The sequence below is a fragment of the Lactuca virosa genome, chromosome 4 (assembly GCF_052849685.1).
Source record: "Lactuca virosa cultivar CGN04683 chromosome 4, Lactuca_virosa_CGN04683_v6, whole genome shotgun sequence".
NCBI lineage: Eukaryota > Viridiplantae > Streptophyta > Magnoliopsida > Asterales > Asteraceae > Lactuca > Lactuca virosa.
Genome location: NC_136429.1, coordinates 528,818,040 through 528,830,384, shown reverse-complemented (window position 1 = coordinate 528,830,384; position 12,345 = coordinate 528,818,040). Strand labels below are relative to the sequence as shown.

At 38.4% G+C, this 12,345-nt stretch overlaps 1 protein-coding gene across 3 annotated transcripts; it reads right to left on the bottom strand.

The window, feature by feature from the left end:
- Positions 1 to 29: 29 nt before the first annotated feature.
- LOC145109515 (zinc finger CCCH domain-containing protein 41-like) lies at positions 30 to 4,986 on the bottom strand. 3 transcript variants are annotated; one of them, XM_079046688.1, is made up of 5 exons: positions 4,811 to 4,986; positions 3,118 to 3,800; positions 2,125 to 3,018; positions 1,412 to 1,744; positions 30 to 671 (listed from the first exon to the last, which is right to left on the bottom strand). In XM_079046688.1, the coding sequence occupies exons 2-5, from the start codon at positions 3,697 to 3,699 to the stop codon at positions 282 to 284; spliced, it is 2,199 nt and encodes a 732-aa protein (XP_078902814.1). In that variant the 5' UTR covers positions 3,700 to 3,800; positions 4,811 to 4,986; the 3' UTR covers positions 30 to 281. The 3 variants fall into 3 exon arrangements, with proteins under 3 accessions (XP_078902814.1, XP_078902816.1, XP_078902815.1); XM_079046690.1 differs by having other exon boundaries at positions 548 to 691; XM_079046689.1 differs by lacking the exon at positions 30 to 671 and adding an exon at positions 882 to 1,114.
- Positions 4,987 to 12,345: the final 7,359 nt, after the last annotated feature.

Genomic DNA, 12,345 nt, shown 5'->3' with positions numbered 1-12,345 from the left:
ATTATTAAAACGAATCTTAATTATAATCCTTGGTACTAACTGGACAATTTTTTCCCAAACCAGCAGAGAGAGAGCAGTTAAGAATTCCCTTTACAAACTAAACTTAAGTGCAAGCACAAGACGAGTGGAGAGGAGACGGGACAAAATTGAGCAATTAATTGCTAAGTCTAAAACTTAACACTAAAAAAGTACTACTTTGGTATACAATTTACCTGACTGACTGACTGACTGTACACCTAACCCAACCAAACCAAACCAAACTAGGGTTTACTTTACTGAAATTAGACTGATTGATTACTTTCTTCTTCTTCTTCTTCTTCTTGTTCTGGTTCCTTGACAATTTCCCTTTTATCCAATTCTCCATCTCCAGATGATGATGACAGCAAGAGTTTTTGGGAATAATCAGTTTTAGGAATTTCAAGCACCACAGATGTTGGTTGGTTAGAAGAATCTGAGTTGTGGTGTTTACAAGTGGTGGAGTTGGAATTTATTAGCCATGTGAAGTGTAGGTTGTGAGCTTTCCATTTTTTACCATTTAAAAACGCCTTTTCGGCTGCATGTCGGCTTGTGAAATATATTCGGGCACAAGTTTTGATTATGTCATCATCTAAATCTAACTGCACCTTTGAAAAATCGCCGTATGCTGAAAAATGTTCCTTCAATACAGAAACCTGTATGCACACCCCAAATACTATGATTAAATAGATAAAAAAATCACATCACATCACATGTTTCTACTAAAAAGTTTGTTGATTGATTCCATATAAGCCATTTATTTGAACATGAAAGATGGAGTAAATTTTATCAAGGTCTAAATAGCTTTATTCATAATAAATAATTGGATCTATGATTAGCTTTGTACGTGAAAGGGAGATACTTTCAGTTCAGATTTTAAGGAGGTGTTTGATAAGGTTCAATTGGAACTTAATCAGTTCGGATTGTTGATCTACAATCCCAAATCAAACTAAGATCAATGTTGCTGAAGCCAAGATGAAGGTTAGGTTTTGAGCCATAAATACTCAGTTTGTGATTGTTGTTTTATGGTGGATGATACCTCCAGAAAAGATGAAGGAATGTATGATGGGTATCCTTCTTTCCTATTACTTTCTCCATTCTGAATTGATAACCAGGTCTGAATTAGATCGAGTTTGTAACAAAACGAAATTGAAACCACAGGGACTCTCTTAGGGACTATATCCCAGATTTCGGGAAACCACAGGGACCATTTATGAGGTTTTGTCTAGAAAATATGAGGTAACTTTGTATATTACCATGGATTCTTCAAGTATTTGCAAAAATGCTTCTAAAGAGGTCATGCATGTAAAAGCTTTAAAAGAAATACTGTATGACAAGTATGACCTTAAAGCATTTTTCAAAGTAAAGGAATTGAGAATAGAATAGAAGCGCTTACATGAGCAAGGCCATCTGGCAGAGGTGGAATGATCTTGAATGCGGTTGGACGATGGTCCAGCTTAAACCGATGATTGCTCACAGACACAACAACAGGAGATTGTGATTTCAAGTTCAACCTTGGCGATTCTTGCAATGCTGATAATCCAAGGGGCCTTGTTTTGTAACTTTGTGGCTGAGTGGGACCCACGGATTTGCTGCTATTAGTATCAGGAGGTGATGGTAGAATGGTATCAACATCACTGCTTGCAGCCTTTGTAGAATCAGCTAAACCTCCCGATTTCTGTTTTTTAGCAACCTGTTCCGGTGCCACTTCGCCTTTTAGAAATGTAGTCTGCAGAAAAAGACGAATATACCCTCGTAAGTTTATCAGATCATAATATGGTTTTAGAAATCCAGAAGATTGAAAATTCTTATATATAAAATCATTTTATTAAGACCTTCTCCAACCCTAACACCATTTTTTGTTACAATTACTAAATAAATTATATTATCAAACAAATCTAACCAAAAATTAATAACTTGTATGCAATCAATTCGAATTAATTGTTACATCATAAAAAACATTTTAATTAAATAAAATAATTACATTTATAACACAGTTAAATAAATACTACACCGTTGTTCATTTATAGAAATATTATACAGCTATTTGAAGAAATATTACACATATATTTAAAAAAATAATGTAGAGAGACCAAAATGAGCACATACTTGTTTCGCAAGTTTATCAAGCTTGAGCCTGAAGTCATTCCTTTTCTGGTCAAGCATTTCTTGTTTTTTCCTTAATTCCTCCTTCAAAACCTCTAAATTCTCCAGCTTCTTTTGCAAAGGTGGACGAGGTTCTTTAGTGCCATTAGCAACCACAGCCACAGGCTTTGGAGGATGATCAGAAGCAGACACAGAGACAGAGACAGGGGCATTTATGTCATTATGCAGGGAATCATCTTTTCTTTTGAATGGTATGTTGTCACGATTAGCCCACCATAGCTTAATAAAGCGATTTCCCATTACAGCATCAGGAGACATTAAAGCAGCTTCTGCTTCTTCTCTTTTGGAAAACTGAACAAAAGCTCGTTCGCTATTTAATGGAATATAAATATCAATAACCTCCCCAAATCTTTTAAAATGGGAAATTAGGGTTTCCCTTTTGTTATTTTGATGTGGAATGCCATTCAAAAATAACGTCCGTTGTGCCTTTTGTGAAGGCTTACGAATCATACCCCCATTTCCACTCTCGTTTTTTTGCATATTCTCTTCCGTTTCTCTTCTTTTTTTTATTCTACTTGTACCCTGTGCATAAGATCTTGTACCCGTGCTTACAAAGAGTTCATGATCAGAGTTATCAGATGGACTAGCATCCAACAAAGAATCATTTGGTTGAGGTCCAGCTGGCGTATGAGAAGCATTACCCCATAGAGGCTGATCAGGATCATAAAAGTCAGCAGCAGCACCACCAGAAAAGTCAACAACATGTTTGATATTTTTACCATGTGAACTTTTGCTATTTGTTGTGGTGATAGTTGAAGGTGAAGGTCCTATGCCAGCTGGCACTATAGATAGATTTGCACTAGGAAGTGATACAGGGAGATTGAACTGTGAGAGGCTCTGTATGAAGAAAAATAATCCAATTTATTATTAAATGTTTCTAACATACATCAACAACCCATGTAAAGTAAACTGGATTTCCAAAAGGTAAAACAATACCTGAACATCTTCTACAACAATATGATTCATGCCATGTTCCATAGGACACATGTCACCTCGTAGACAAAAACCTTGTTCCTCAAAGTCCCTACATCGTTGTCTTGTAAGTCCCATGTTTAAAGAAGGTGGTCTGAATGTTGCTTGTAATCCAAGAGGATGATGGATCATATTCATATTCATATCCAATCCAAATGGACCCCACGAATTTGAACCCCTCCCTGCAAAAAGACCATGAGGGTCTACAGAAAATGGTTGACTTTGACTCCAAACACTACCATGGTCAACAGAAAATTGTTGGTTTACCCTAAGTTTCTGGTTCAAATCTGAAGGTCCTCGCAAAAAATGAGAAAAGCCTTTATCTTTCCCCAAAGGGTTAAAACTGTACTTTTTCCATTTTTCATTGGAGTGAGAACCATTTTGAGAAGGTTTACTTCCTCTTCTGTATGGCTTTGTAAATACATCATCATCATCATCATCATCTAATGACTGTAACCTTGTATCATCTCTTCTACGATGCTTATGGTTTCGATCATCATCATCATCACTGATTTCTTTATCTTGGGCTGAAACCCTAAGCTCCATTGATTGATTCTGAATAAAGACAGCCGATAAGACTTTTACACACCTTACAAGTTCCAGAGGTTTGTACAAGATAAATAAGGCCACTGGATCAACCTGAAATACTGCAGAAAGATATAAAGGTTGAGGAAAGCAAAAATATCGTCGATAAAAGAGATCCGAACTTGATTCTTCTTTGAAATGTTTTAAATCATTAAAGCGAGTAATGCAAATTTCTAAGTTTAGAAGAAACACAAAATCAAAAAGGAAAAGTGTACACAAAGTCAAGAGAGAAGAATAGATTGTATATTTACTGCATTGAGAAACCCAAAATACAGTCATTATCACACAAATATGGTAGCAAATCTTGATATAGTACATAATCTTCCCAGTCTCAAAAAACTGTGCCATAGACCATATGATCAAATTTACTGACCCTGATTCATCAACAATTCAATATTGTTCGCTTCAAGAATCGGATTGTAAATATCTTCATACTATAGTGAACATCAAGTAGCCTATCAGAACTACTTCGGGAAAGTATGTGAATCATTGTAGATACTCTTAGCATCTTCACAAGGAACTTTCGAGACAACTTCAACTTTACAGCTTGACTTGAAAATTTCTATCATATTACTTGTCCTTAAAAGGGTTTCTTATCCTCCAATCAATGTTCAGATGCAAAAGGCTGATCATTAACCTCAAACAAAAGTTCACAAAAGGGATCTTAATTATTTTTCAAAAACTAAACGTAAAATGGAGTCTACTAATCGATTGTCATAGAACTTGAAATTGAACTGCATAATCGAATGCATTTCACATGCCCCAAGGTTTAGCAGACATTATACATCTCAAACGGAGATGTCGAATGATCATAGACAAACGAATTCAGTCTTAAGCAAGTCAAATGTAAACCACACCTCTAAAAACTTTGAAAATTTCATATTATAAACCTCCAAACCTAAACCACAAAGACATTATCGAACAACAAAAGTCTCACATGCAGCAATTTTGAAAATAGCATTAAATTGGACTAATTAATAGACCGCACATAGTTCAACATGAAACATCAATCAATAATTACACAACACGACAAAAAACACAGGAGATTACTAGACCGATGGAAGAAAATAACCTCGGTCAATAGAATTCCGCAATTAGGGTTGCGCTTCTGCGTTTCTAGATATCATATATTTTTCATTCGAGCTCCTTTTCGTCTCAAAAATGGCGGAGCACACGTTTTAGTTGTGTGTTTTACATGTATGTATGTATCGCTTTCTCTCTTTGTAACCTCTCTTATGTTCTGCACTTTCTCTCCCTAGGACGCAGGAAAGGAATGATGTGGATATAGAAAATAGGCTGAGGGAAATTACATATCAAACCCTCATACTTTTTAAATGTTTCCAAATATGTGCAATTTGTGTATATTTCATACATATAGCCCCTGAATAAGCAATGCAATTTTTGTATGTTTCATACATATAGCCCCGATATTGGATGAAAGTTTCTAATAGTTAAAAAATAATTTTAGTAAATTTATATATGATTAATGATATATATTAAAAATAAAGAATAAGTTGTTATTCAATTTTTTTTGGAGTATTTGATTCTTATTTTATAAACTAAAACCAATCTAAAATAATAATTTAGTTTAGCTTAAAATCAACCAAAATATCTAAATATCTGAACTAAATAGTACAGTCCAAATTGTCCGATTGAACAATTGAACAATTTAGTTATAACCAAATAGCGAACAACCCTCTAATAAGATGTCATAAAAAAAAACTTCAAATTTTTTTGGACTTAAAAGGGTATATGATTAGCCTACTTAGATTCAAATCTTTTGGACTTAAAGTATATGATTAGCCTACTTATATTCTTATGTTTTGTGTATAACAAATGTGTTTTTATTGTAGAAATTTAGATAATAAGACTTGTCTAGCTTTATTTGGTAAGGATTGGTCATTATTTGTTCGTGACAATTTTGATTTTTGTTGTATGAATCTAAGATATTTTTGTTGCTTGATAATTAACATTTTGTTTTTATTTTGCATGCGAAATTAAATGTATGGTTTTTGAATATTTTTATTACGACATGTTTGATTGGAAGTAAACTTATTTTTAATTTTGTGTGTTTATATGCTTATCACGACCTCTACATATCTATAACATATTATAAGGAATTTGATACAATTTACTAACAACTTCCAACATAACAAATAGCTATATTTAAAACATAAACTATAAAATACAACTTGTAGCCATAGTATATATCATATTTACACAATTCTAAGTAACAATGTATGTCTTAATCCTCTAACAACCTTACCTTATTTTTTCTTTATTATCTTAAGCATAAAACACAACGTTCTAAGTATATATGTAACATCCCAAAACCGGGGATTCATAGTAAAAAATTTTGATTTTCAAAACCATTTTCATAAAAACCTCAAGTCAAATAAACATTGTTTCCCAAAGCATCAAACAATCAGGGTATCAATACATCTCTCAAAATATCAAAATCCATGGGATGATGTGCCCGATCACGCCTTCGTCTTTCCCTGATCCTCAAAAAGTACCTGTAACAATGAAATCCACAAATGTATGCCAACGCTTAGTGAGTTTCCCAAAATACCACACGCACACCAAATACAATGCATGCAAGCATGAACCTTCAGTCTGCGTGAACCGTCTCGCAAGGCCTACAGGATGCCTGGACCGCTCTATCGAGCCTACAGTCTACTGGCCCGCCTCGTAAGGCCTACATTAGTTGGACCTCTCACCTTGGGCCTACAATATTAACTAGACCGCCCGGGTATCTTGGCCTACAACACAAAGCAGGACCGCCTCAACCCAACCACAACATGTCGACATAAACATATCAACAATATCAAGCAAACACAGATAATCATAGCAAATCTACCTTCCTATCATACCGTTATAACATAGCAACATCTTATACCCAAGGATACATAACATAATTAAGTGGATCGGCCTTGGTGCGTTAGACCCATAGGCATAATGTGGAAACTCACCTCAAAATCAAGTAGATAATACAATAGCTCCTGCTCGAGATCAAAACCGGCACCACGAGTCACAAAGGTCTATAGAATGCACAAGGGAAAGATGATGAGACTTTCTTGCTGAATCCACCCTCCAAAGCACCTTCTTCTTCTCCTCCAAGCTTAAAGTTCGGTTGTTACAATTCTCCCCCACTTGAATCAGACTTCGTCCTCGAAGTTCACTGCCGCAAACAAGTCTGGGTAGTACTCGTGCATCTCCTCATCGGGCTCCCATGTCCATTCGGAACCCTTACAATGCTGCCATTGAACCTTGACTAGAGGCACTACCTTGTTACGCAAGGTCTTGGTCTTCCTGTCCAAAATCGCTACCGACCTCTCAACATAATTCAGGCGCTCATCAACATGGATATCATCAATCAGAACCACAACTGTATCGTCCACTAAGCATTTTCGAAGTTGAGAAACATGGAAAGTGTCAGGCAGATCCAACTGGTATGTAACATCCATAAAATTCAAGCCAATTTAAAACTTTTTAAGTCATTTCAAAAACCAATAAATATTACAAACATGTTTTCAAAATGGTTTAATGTCAGAGTTTCCCAGAATCAAATCGTAAAAACATAAGGAGGTGCACGATCATACCTTCGCCTTCCCGCGATCATCAAAAGTACCTGAAACAATAATCGATAAATATAAGCTCGAAGGATTAGTGAGTTACGCCCAAAATACCAACGCCATACAAATATAACCATATCATATAACATATAAGCAAACAACATGCATAATGAGCCATCAGTCTGACTGGACCGCCTCACAGGCCATCAGTCTATTTGGACCGCTCTCCGAGCCATCGGCACGTCTGGACCGCCTCTCAGGGCCTTCAGCCTATCCGGACCGCTCGCCGGGCCTTCGGTCTGACTAGTGTGCCCTAACCGGGTCTGCAGTCTATCCGATCTACCATGGGTGTCTTGCCCTACAACACAAAGCAGGACCTGCCTCAACCCAATCCCAAACCCAACAAACATGTGCACATAAATAAAATACGCTAGCATGCAATAACAGATAGTCATACAGATCTAACAGATCACTAACATGGCAACCATCCTATAACCAGGATACTGATCTAACCGATCAATAACATAGCAACCATCCTATAACCAGGATACCTATCTAACCGATCTCTAACATAGCAACCATCATATACCTAGGATATTAATCTAACAGATTACTAGCATAGAAACCATCCTAAAACCAGGATGCAATCTAACAGATTAATAACATAGCAACCATCCTAAGACCAGGATGCAAATCATAAAGGGTCGGCCTTGGTGCCGTAGACCCTGTTGATATAGTGAGGAGAACTCACCTAGCACTGCTGAAGTCCCGCGGATAAAACTCTAGTTGCTGGTTAACAGATTCCCAAACTGTCAACATCAAACAATACCCAATTAATAATTGGGTCCCAAGCCCAAGGTCCAACTCACACTCTAAAGGCCCAATAGTCAAGTAATGGGCCAAAGCCCAACATATGGCCCAGTTTTCCAAATTGGGCCCATACCTCTACATGGTCTTTCCTTAAGGCCCATCCATTTAGTCTAGTCCAAACTCTTGGTATTCCCATGGCCCAAAATCACATAATCATCAAAGCCCAGTTATGGCCCACCTATGGCCCAATTTTCCAAATTGGGCTTAAACCCTCACATGAGCCTTACCCTAAAGTCCATCCAAATATTTTAGTCCATTTACTTGTTCTTGGATAGCCCATCAATAGCCCAATCACCAAAGCCCAATAGAAAGGCCCAAATCAAGGCCCAAGTGAAATTAGGGTTTTCACATGAAATGAAGATTAGGGTTAAGTGTTCCTACTTAACCCATTAAGGACTTAATCCATTAAGTCCAATATTGCCTTAGGTTAATTTGCCAATGATTATTAATTAATATTTTAAGTTTATTAAATAATTCAAGTACGGGTCCCGATCAATCCCCAAAATTAGGGTTTCATGACATTAGGGTTTTCCAAACCCTAATTAGGGTTTAGTACTAGCCCATTAGTCAAATGGTTAGGCTTTTAGGTCAATTAGGGCTTCATTAGGCCCATTAGGGTTAACCAAGTCGGGCATCACCCACTACCACCTCGGGTAGTGGCGGTCAACGGCGGCTCACGGCGGCGGCCACCACCTCGCGGTGGTAGTTATGATTCTTAGCTAAAAATATTCAAGTATCCCAAAATAACAATCACAAACACGAAAGCACACAGCCACCCAAGGTGGCGGCTGGTGGCTGCAGAATGGCGGCGTGAGGTGGCAACCACCACCTCACGGTGGTGACGGGTTGTTTCCTTTTATTATTCTGGTCGTACAATACAATTTTACAACAACCTCAAAATACACACACACACACATAAAATAACACACACACACAAACACACAACCGCTTTGTGGCGGCAGGCGGTGGTCGGAGGTGCTAGCCACCACCTCACGGTGGTGGTGGTGGCTTTTTCGTGAATTCCGGTTACACAACACACACATAACACACCCTAACAATGGAAACACACCCAACACACTTCTATTTGCAAGATGGACCCAGCCACCCACCTAGCGGCGTATGGTGGCGGCGGCGACTCGGAGTGGCAGGCAGCAGCAGCGACTATCGGAAGATGTGGCTTGTTCTTTTTCATTCCCGACGTCCCATGGTCAGTCTTCGTCCCCGGCCACAACAGAAACGACGACAGCGGCGGAAGAAGCGAAAGAAGAGAAGAGATATAGTGGCAGCGGATGCTCATGGTGGCCACTTAATCTCACCGGAAGGGAAACAGTCGCAAGAAATGGGGATGGCGGCATCATCTACGAGTCGGAAAGGAACTAGGGCAGTCGGCCTAGGTCACAACGAACAACAACAACAAATCCACTGGCGTTAGCGGCGACTTCGCCTTCAACGAGTGGGCACAGTGGTGGCAGCAACACACGTAAGTTAGTCTTCCCGGCGTTAGGATGGACACGAGATGGTTGGCTCCGGTGGTATGGGTCCCCAACCGAGGTGGTTTGCGACTCGACGAGAAAAAGGGGCGTAGCGGCTCCGGAGATGGGTGAGGTGAGGGTGACGGCTGGTGTGAAGGGATTAGGGTTAGGGTTACGGGGTGGTGGACGACTATATACCCACCCCCTTCAAACTTCGATCCATAATGACATGAATGGTCTCTCTCTCTATTTTCTTTCAACTTAAGTCTTAATGTTACCCAATGGCCCCTCGATAACAAGTTCTTTTTCAACTTAGGTACATTATTTACCCTTTTAGCCCCAGCCCTTCAAAATCCTTTCATATTAAGTCCAAATGATACCAAACACCCCCTGACTTCTAAAATCCTTTGTAAAATAAATTCCGAAATTACACTTTAACCCCCGAAGATTCAAATCTTGTCATTTGGCTCCCCGAAAGCAACACCCCGCTAATTATTATTTGATTTTGGGCTATAATAATATAAAATAATAATAAAAATTACCTCTCGGGGTTCCGAGTTTATTATTTAATTATTCTATTTTAAACGGAATGTTACATGGTAGGCCACCTTGCCTACCCTAGACACTAATTGGAAGGGCCCAATAAACCGGGGGCCCAACTTGCCCCGCTTCCTGAAGCGTATAACACCCTTCCAGGGTGATACCTTCAGTAATACCATATCTCCGACCTAAAATTCCAACTCGGACAGATGCCTATTCGCATATCTCTTTTTTCTGCTATGAGCTGTCTACAATCTCTATCTAACATGTTGTATAAGCTTTGTCGTCTTGAGCACTGTATATGTGCTCCCCATGACCCGCAGACCAACCTCCCCCCACCAAATCGGGGTCCGACATTTTCTCCTACGGAGAAGATCGAAGGGGGGCATACTGATACTAGCCATGTTTGTTATGATTGAGAGGATCAGGGGAAAGATCACCATGTTTGTTCCGGAGAGTCGTGGTTTGTTGACCCGTTGCGGTCGGGTATGGGTTCCTATGTCTGGTGGCAGGGCCGGTCCAATGGTTTTTCATGCCCAGGGCGAGAAGAATATATGTTGCCCATATGTTTGTACCGATCGATATGGTTTATATAAAATCTTTTTTATTAAACAGAATTAAAGTAATTTTTTAAAATAAATTCTATATAAGTACAACTTTACATTTATACCCTTCAAAAGTAAATACATTATCAGAACATTTTTACCCATTGAGAATCTATCTCACAGTATCTACAATAACTAAGCCAAAAGCAAACTATGCATGTCCTACTTCTGAAAATTAAAACAAGATATTAATAATTGATTAAATAATGACGAATCCTTAATCAAGTTTAAACTTTTGAAGGACTACATATATACCTGGTAATATTTATATGTTAGCCAAAAAGGATGAGTAGTCTACAAAATTAAGGAAGTAGCTTTGAACTCCAAATCTCCTATCCAAATATCCAAATGGTCAAGTAATCAAGTGGACAACAGGTTTCAAAATCACAGCAGTTTCAAAATCACAGCAGGTTCAAATAATGGGGGAGTTCTTTCTAACAGCTAAAAGATTTTTCATTTCTTATTTAAGGAAAGAACGGAGTGTGAATTATAACCTGAACAAATGAATCAGAAAAACTAATGAATCAAAAAAACAAATCAGAAATTAGAATCCATTTTTTCTGTATACTTGCAAAGTATATACCTCCACCAAACTCCAAATATTAAAAAAATGGAACTCCTTAGTCCTGAATCAAAACACAAAAATATGAAAATAAATACACGAACTCTAGAAATCCGGAAATCATAAGTCTAGAAAATAAGAAATTATAAGTTGGCCATAAAAATTATACCTTAGTCTTATTATCAACCAATTAGAAATTCAGAAATCCCCTTTTTACTCTTATGACTCTTTAGATTGCAGTCCTAGAAATCAGGAATTGGAGAATCCACAACCAATTCGATATCTAGAAATCAGAAAATAGAGAAATTAGAGAAAATAGAAATCAGATTATGAGGGGGTGAGTGATGAGTGAGGTCTGATGAGTTTAGATAGCAGAGACATTAGCAAAGTCATAGAAATAGGGATAGGGAGGTGTATTCAGAAATCGGGAGATGAGAGAGGAGAGTTAAGGAAAATTATTGTTCTTCTTATGTTCTTGACATAAACAATACACATGGAGAGAGTATATAGTTATTACCTATCCACATAAGTGCCTCTTGACAAATCGATGATTGGAAAAACCAATCGACTCATCGTCTTCTTCAACTTGACCTTTCGTCTTTCTAGGCAGCGACAGGAAAGACGAGAACCGGACTCCTACTCACAGTATTGAAGGTGACGCAACCGATAGCAGGGGATGCTGAACTTATTTGGGCCACCGTAATAAACGATGGGCTAAACTGATGCCCTCTCATCTTTGATGCCCTGGGCCTCCGCCCAACTCGCCCATATGTTAGGTCGGCCCTGTCTGGTGGGGTCAGACAGATTGTGTTAGAGGAGGCTCATAAGTCTCGTTTTTCTATCCATCCAGGGGCGACCAAGATGTATCGGGACCTGCGGTTGAGCTATTGGTGGCGTTGCATGAAGAGAGAGATCATCTGGTATGTTGAGAGGTGCTTGACCTGCAGGATGGTCAAGGTCGAGCATCAGAGGCCTCATGGCAA

Bases quoted from the DNA above. Each gene is read 5' to 3' on its own strand.
- LOC145109515 (XM_079046688.1), bottom strand. From the start codon at position 3,699: ATGGAGCTTAGGGTTTCAGCCCAAGATAAAGAAATCAGTGATGATGAT. The intron at 3,019-3,117 runs GTATTGTTTTAC...TTCTTCATACAG, and splicing joins TTGTTGTAGAAGATGTTCAG to AGCCTCTCACAGTTCAATCT. The intron at 672-1,411 runs GTAAGCGCTTCT...GTGTGCATACAG, and splicing joins TGCCAGATGGCCTTGCTCAT to GTTTCTGTATTGAAGGAACA.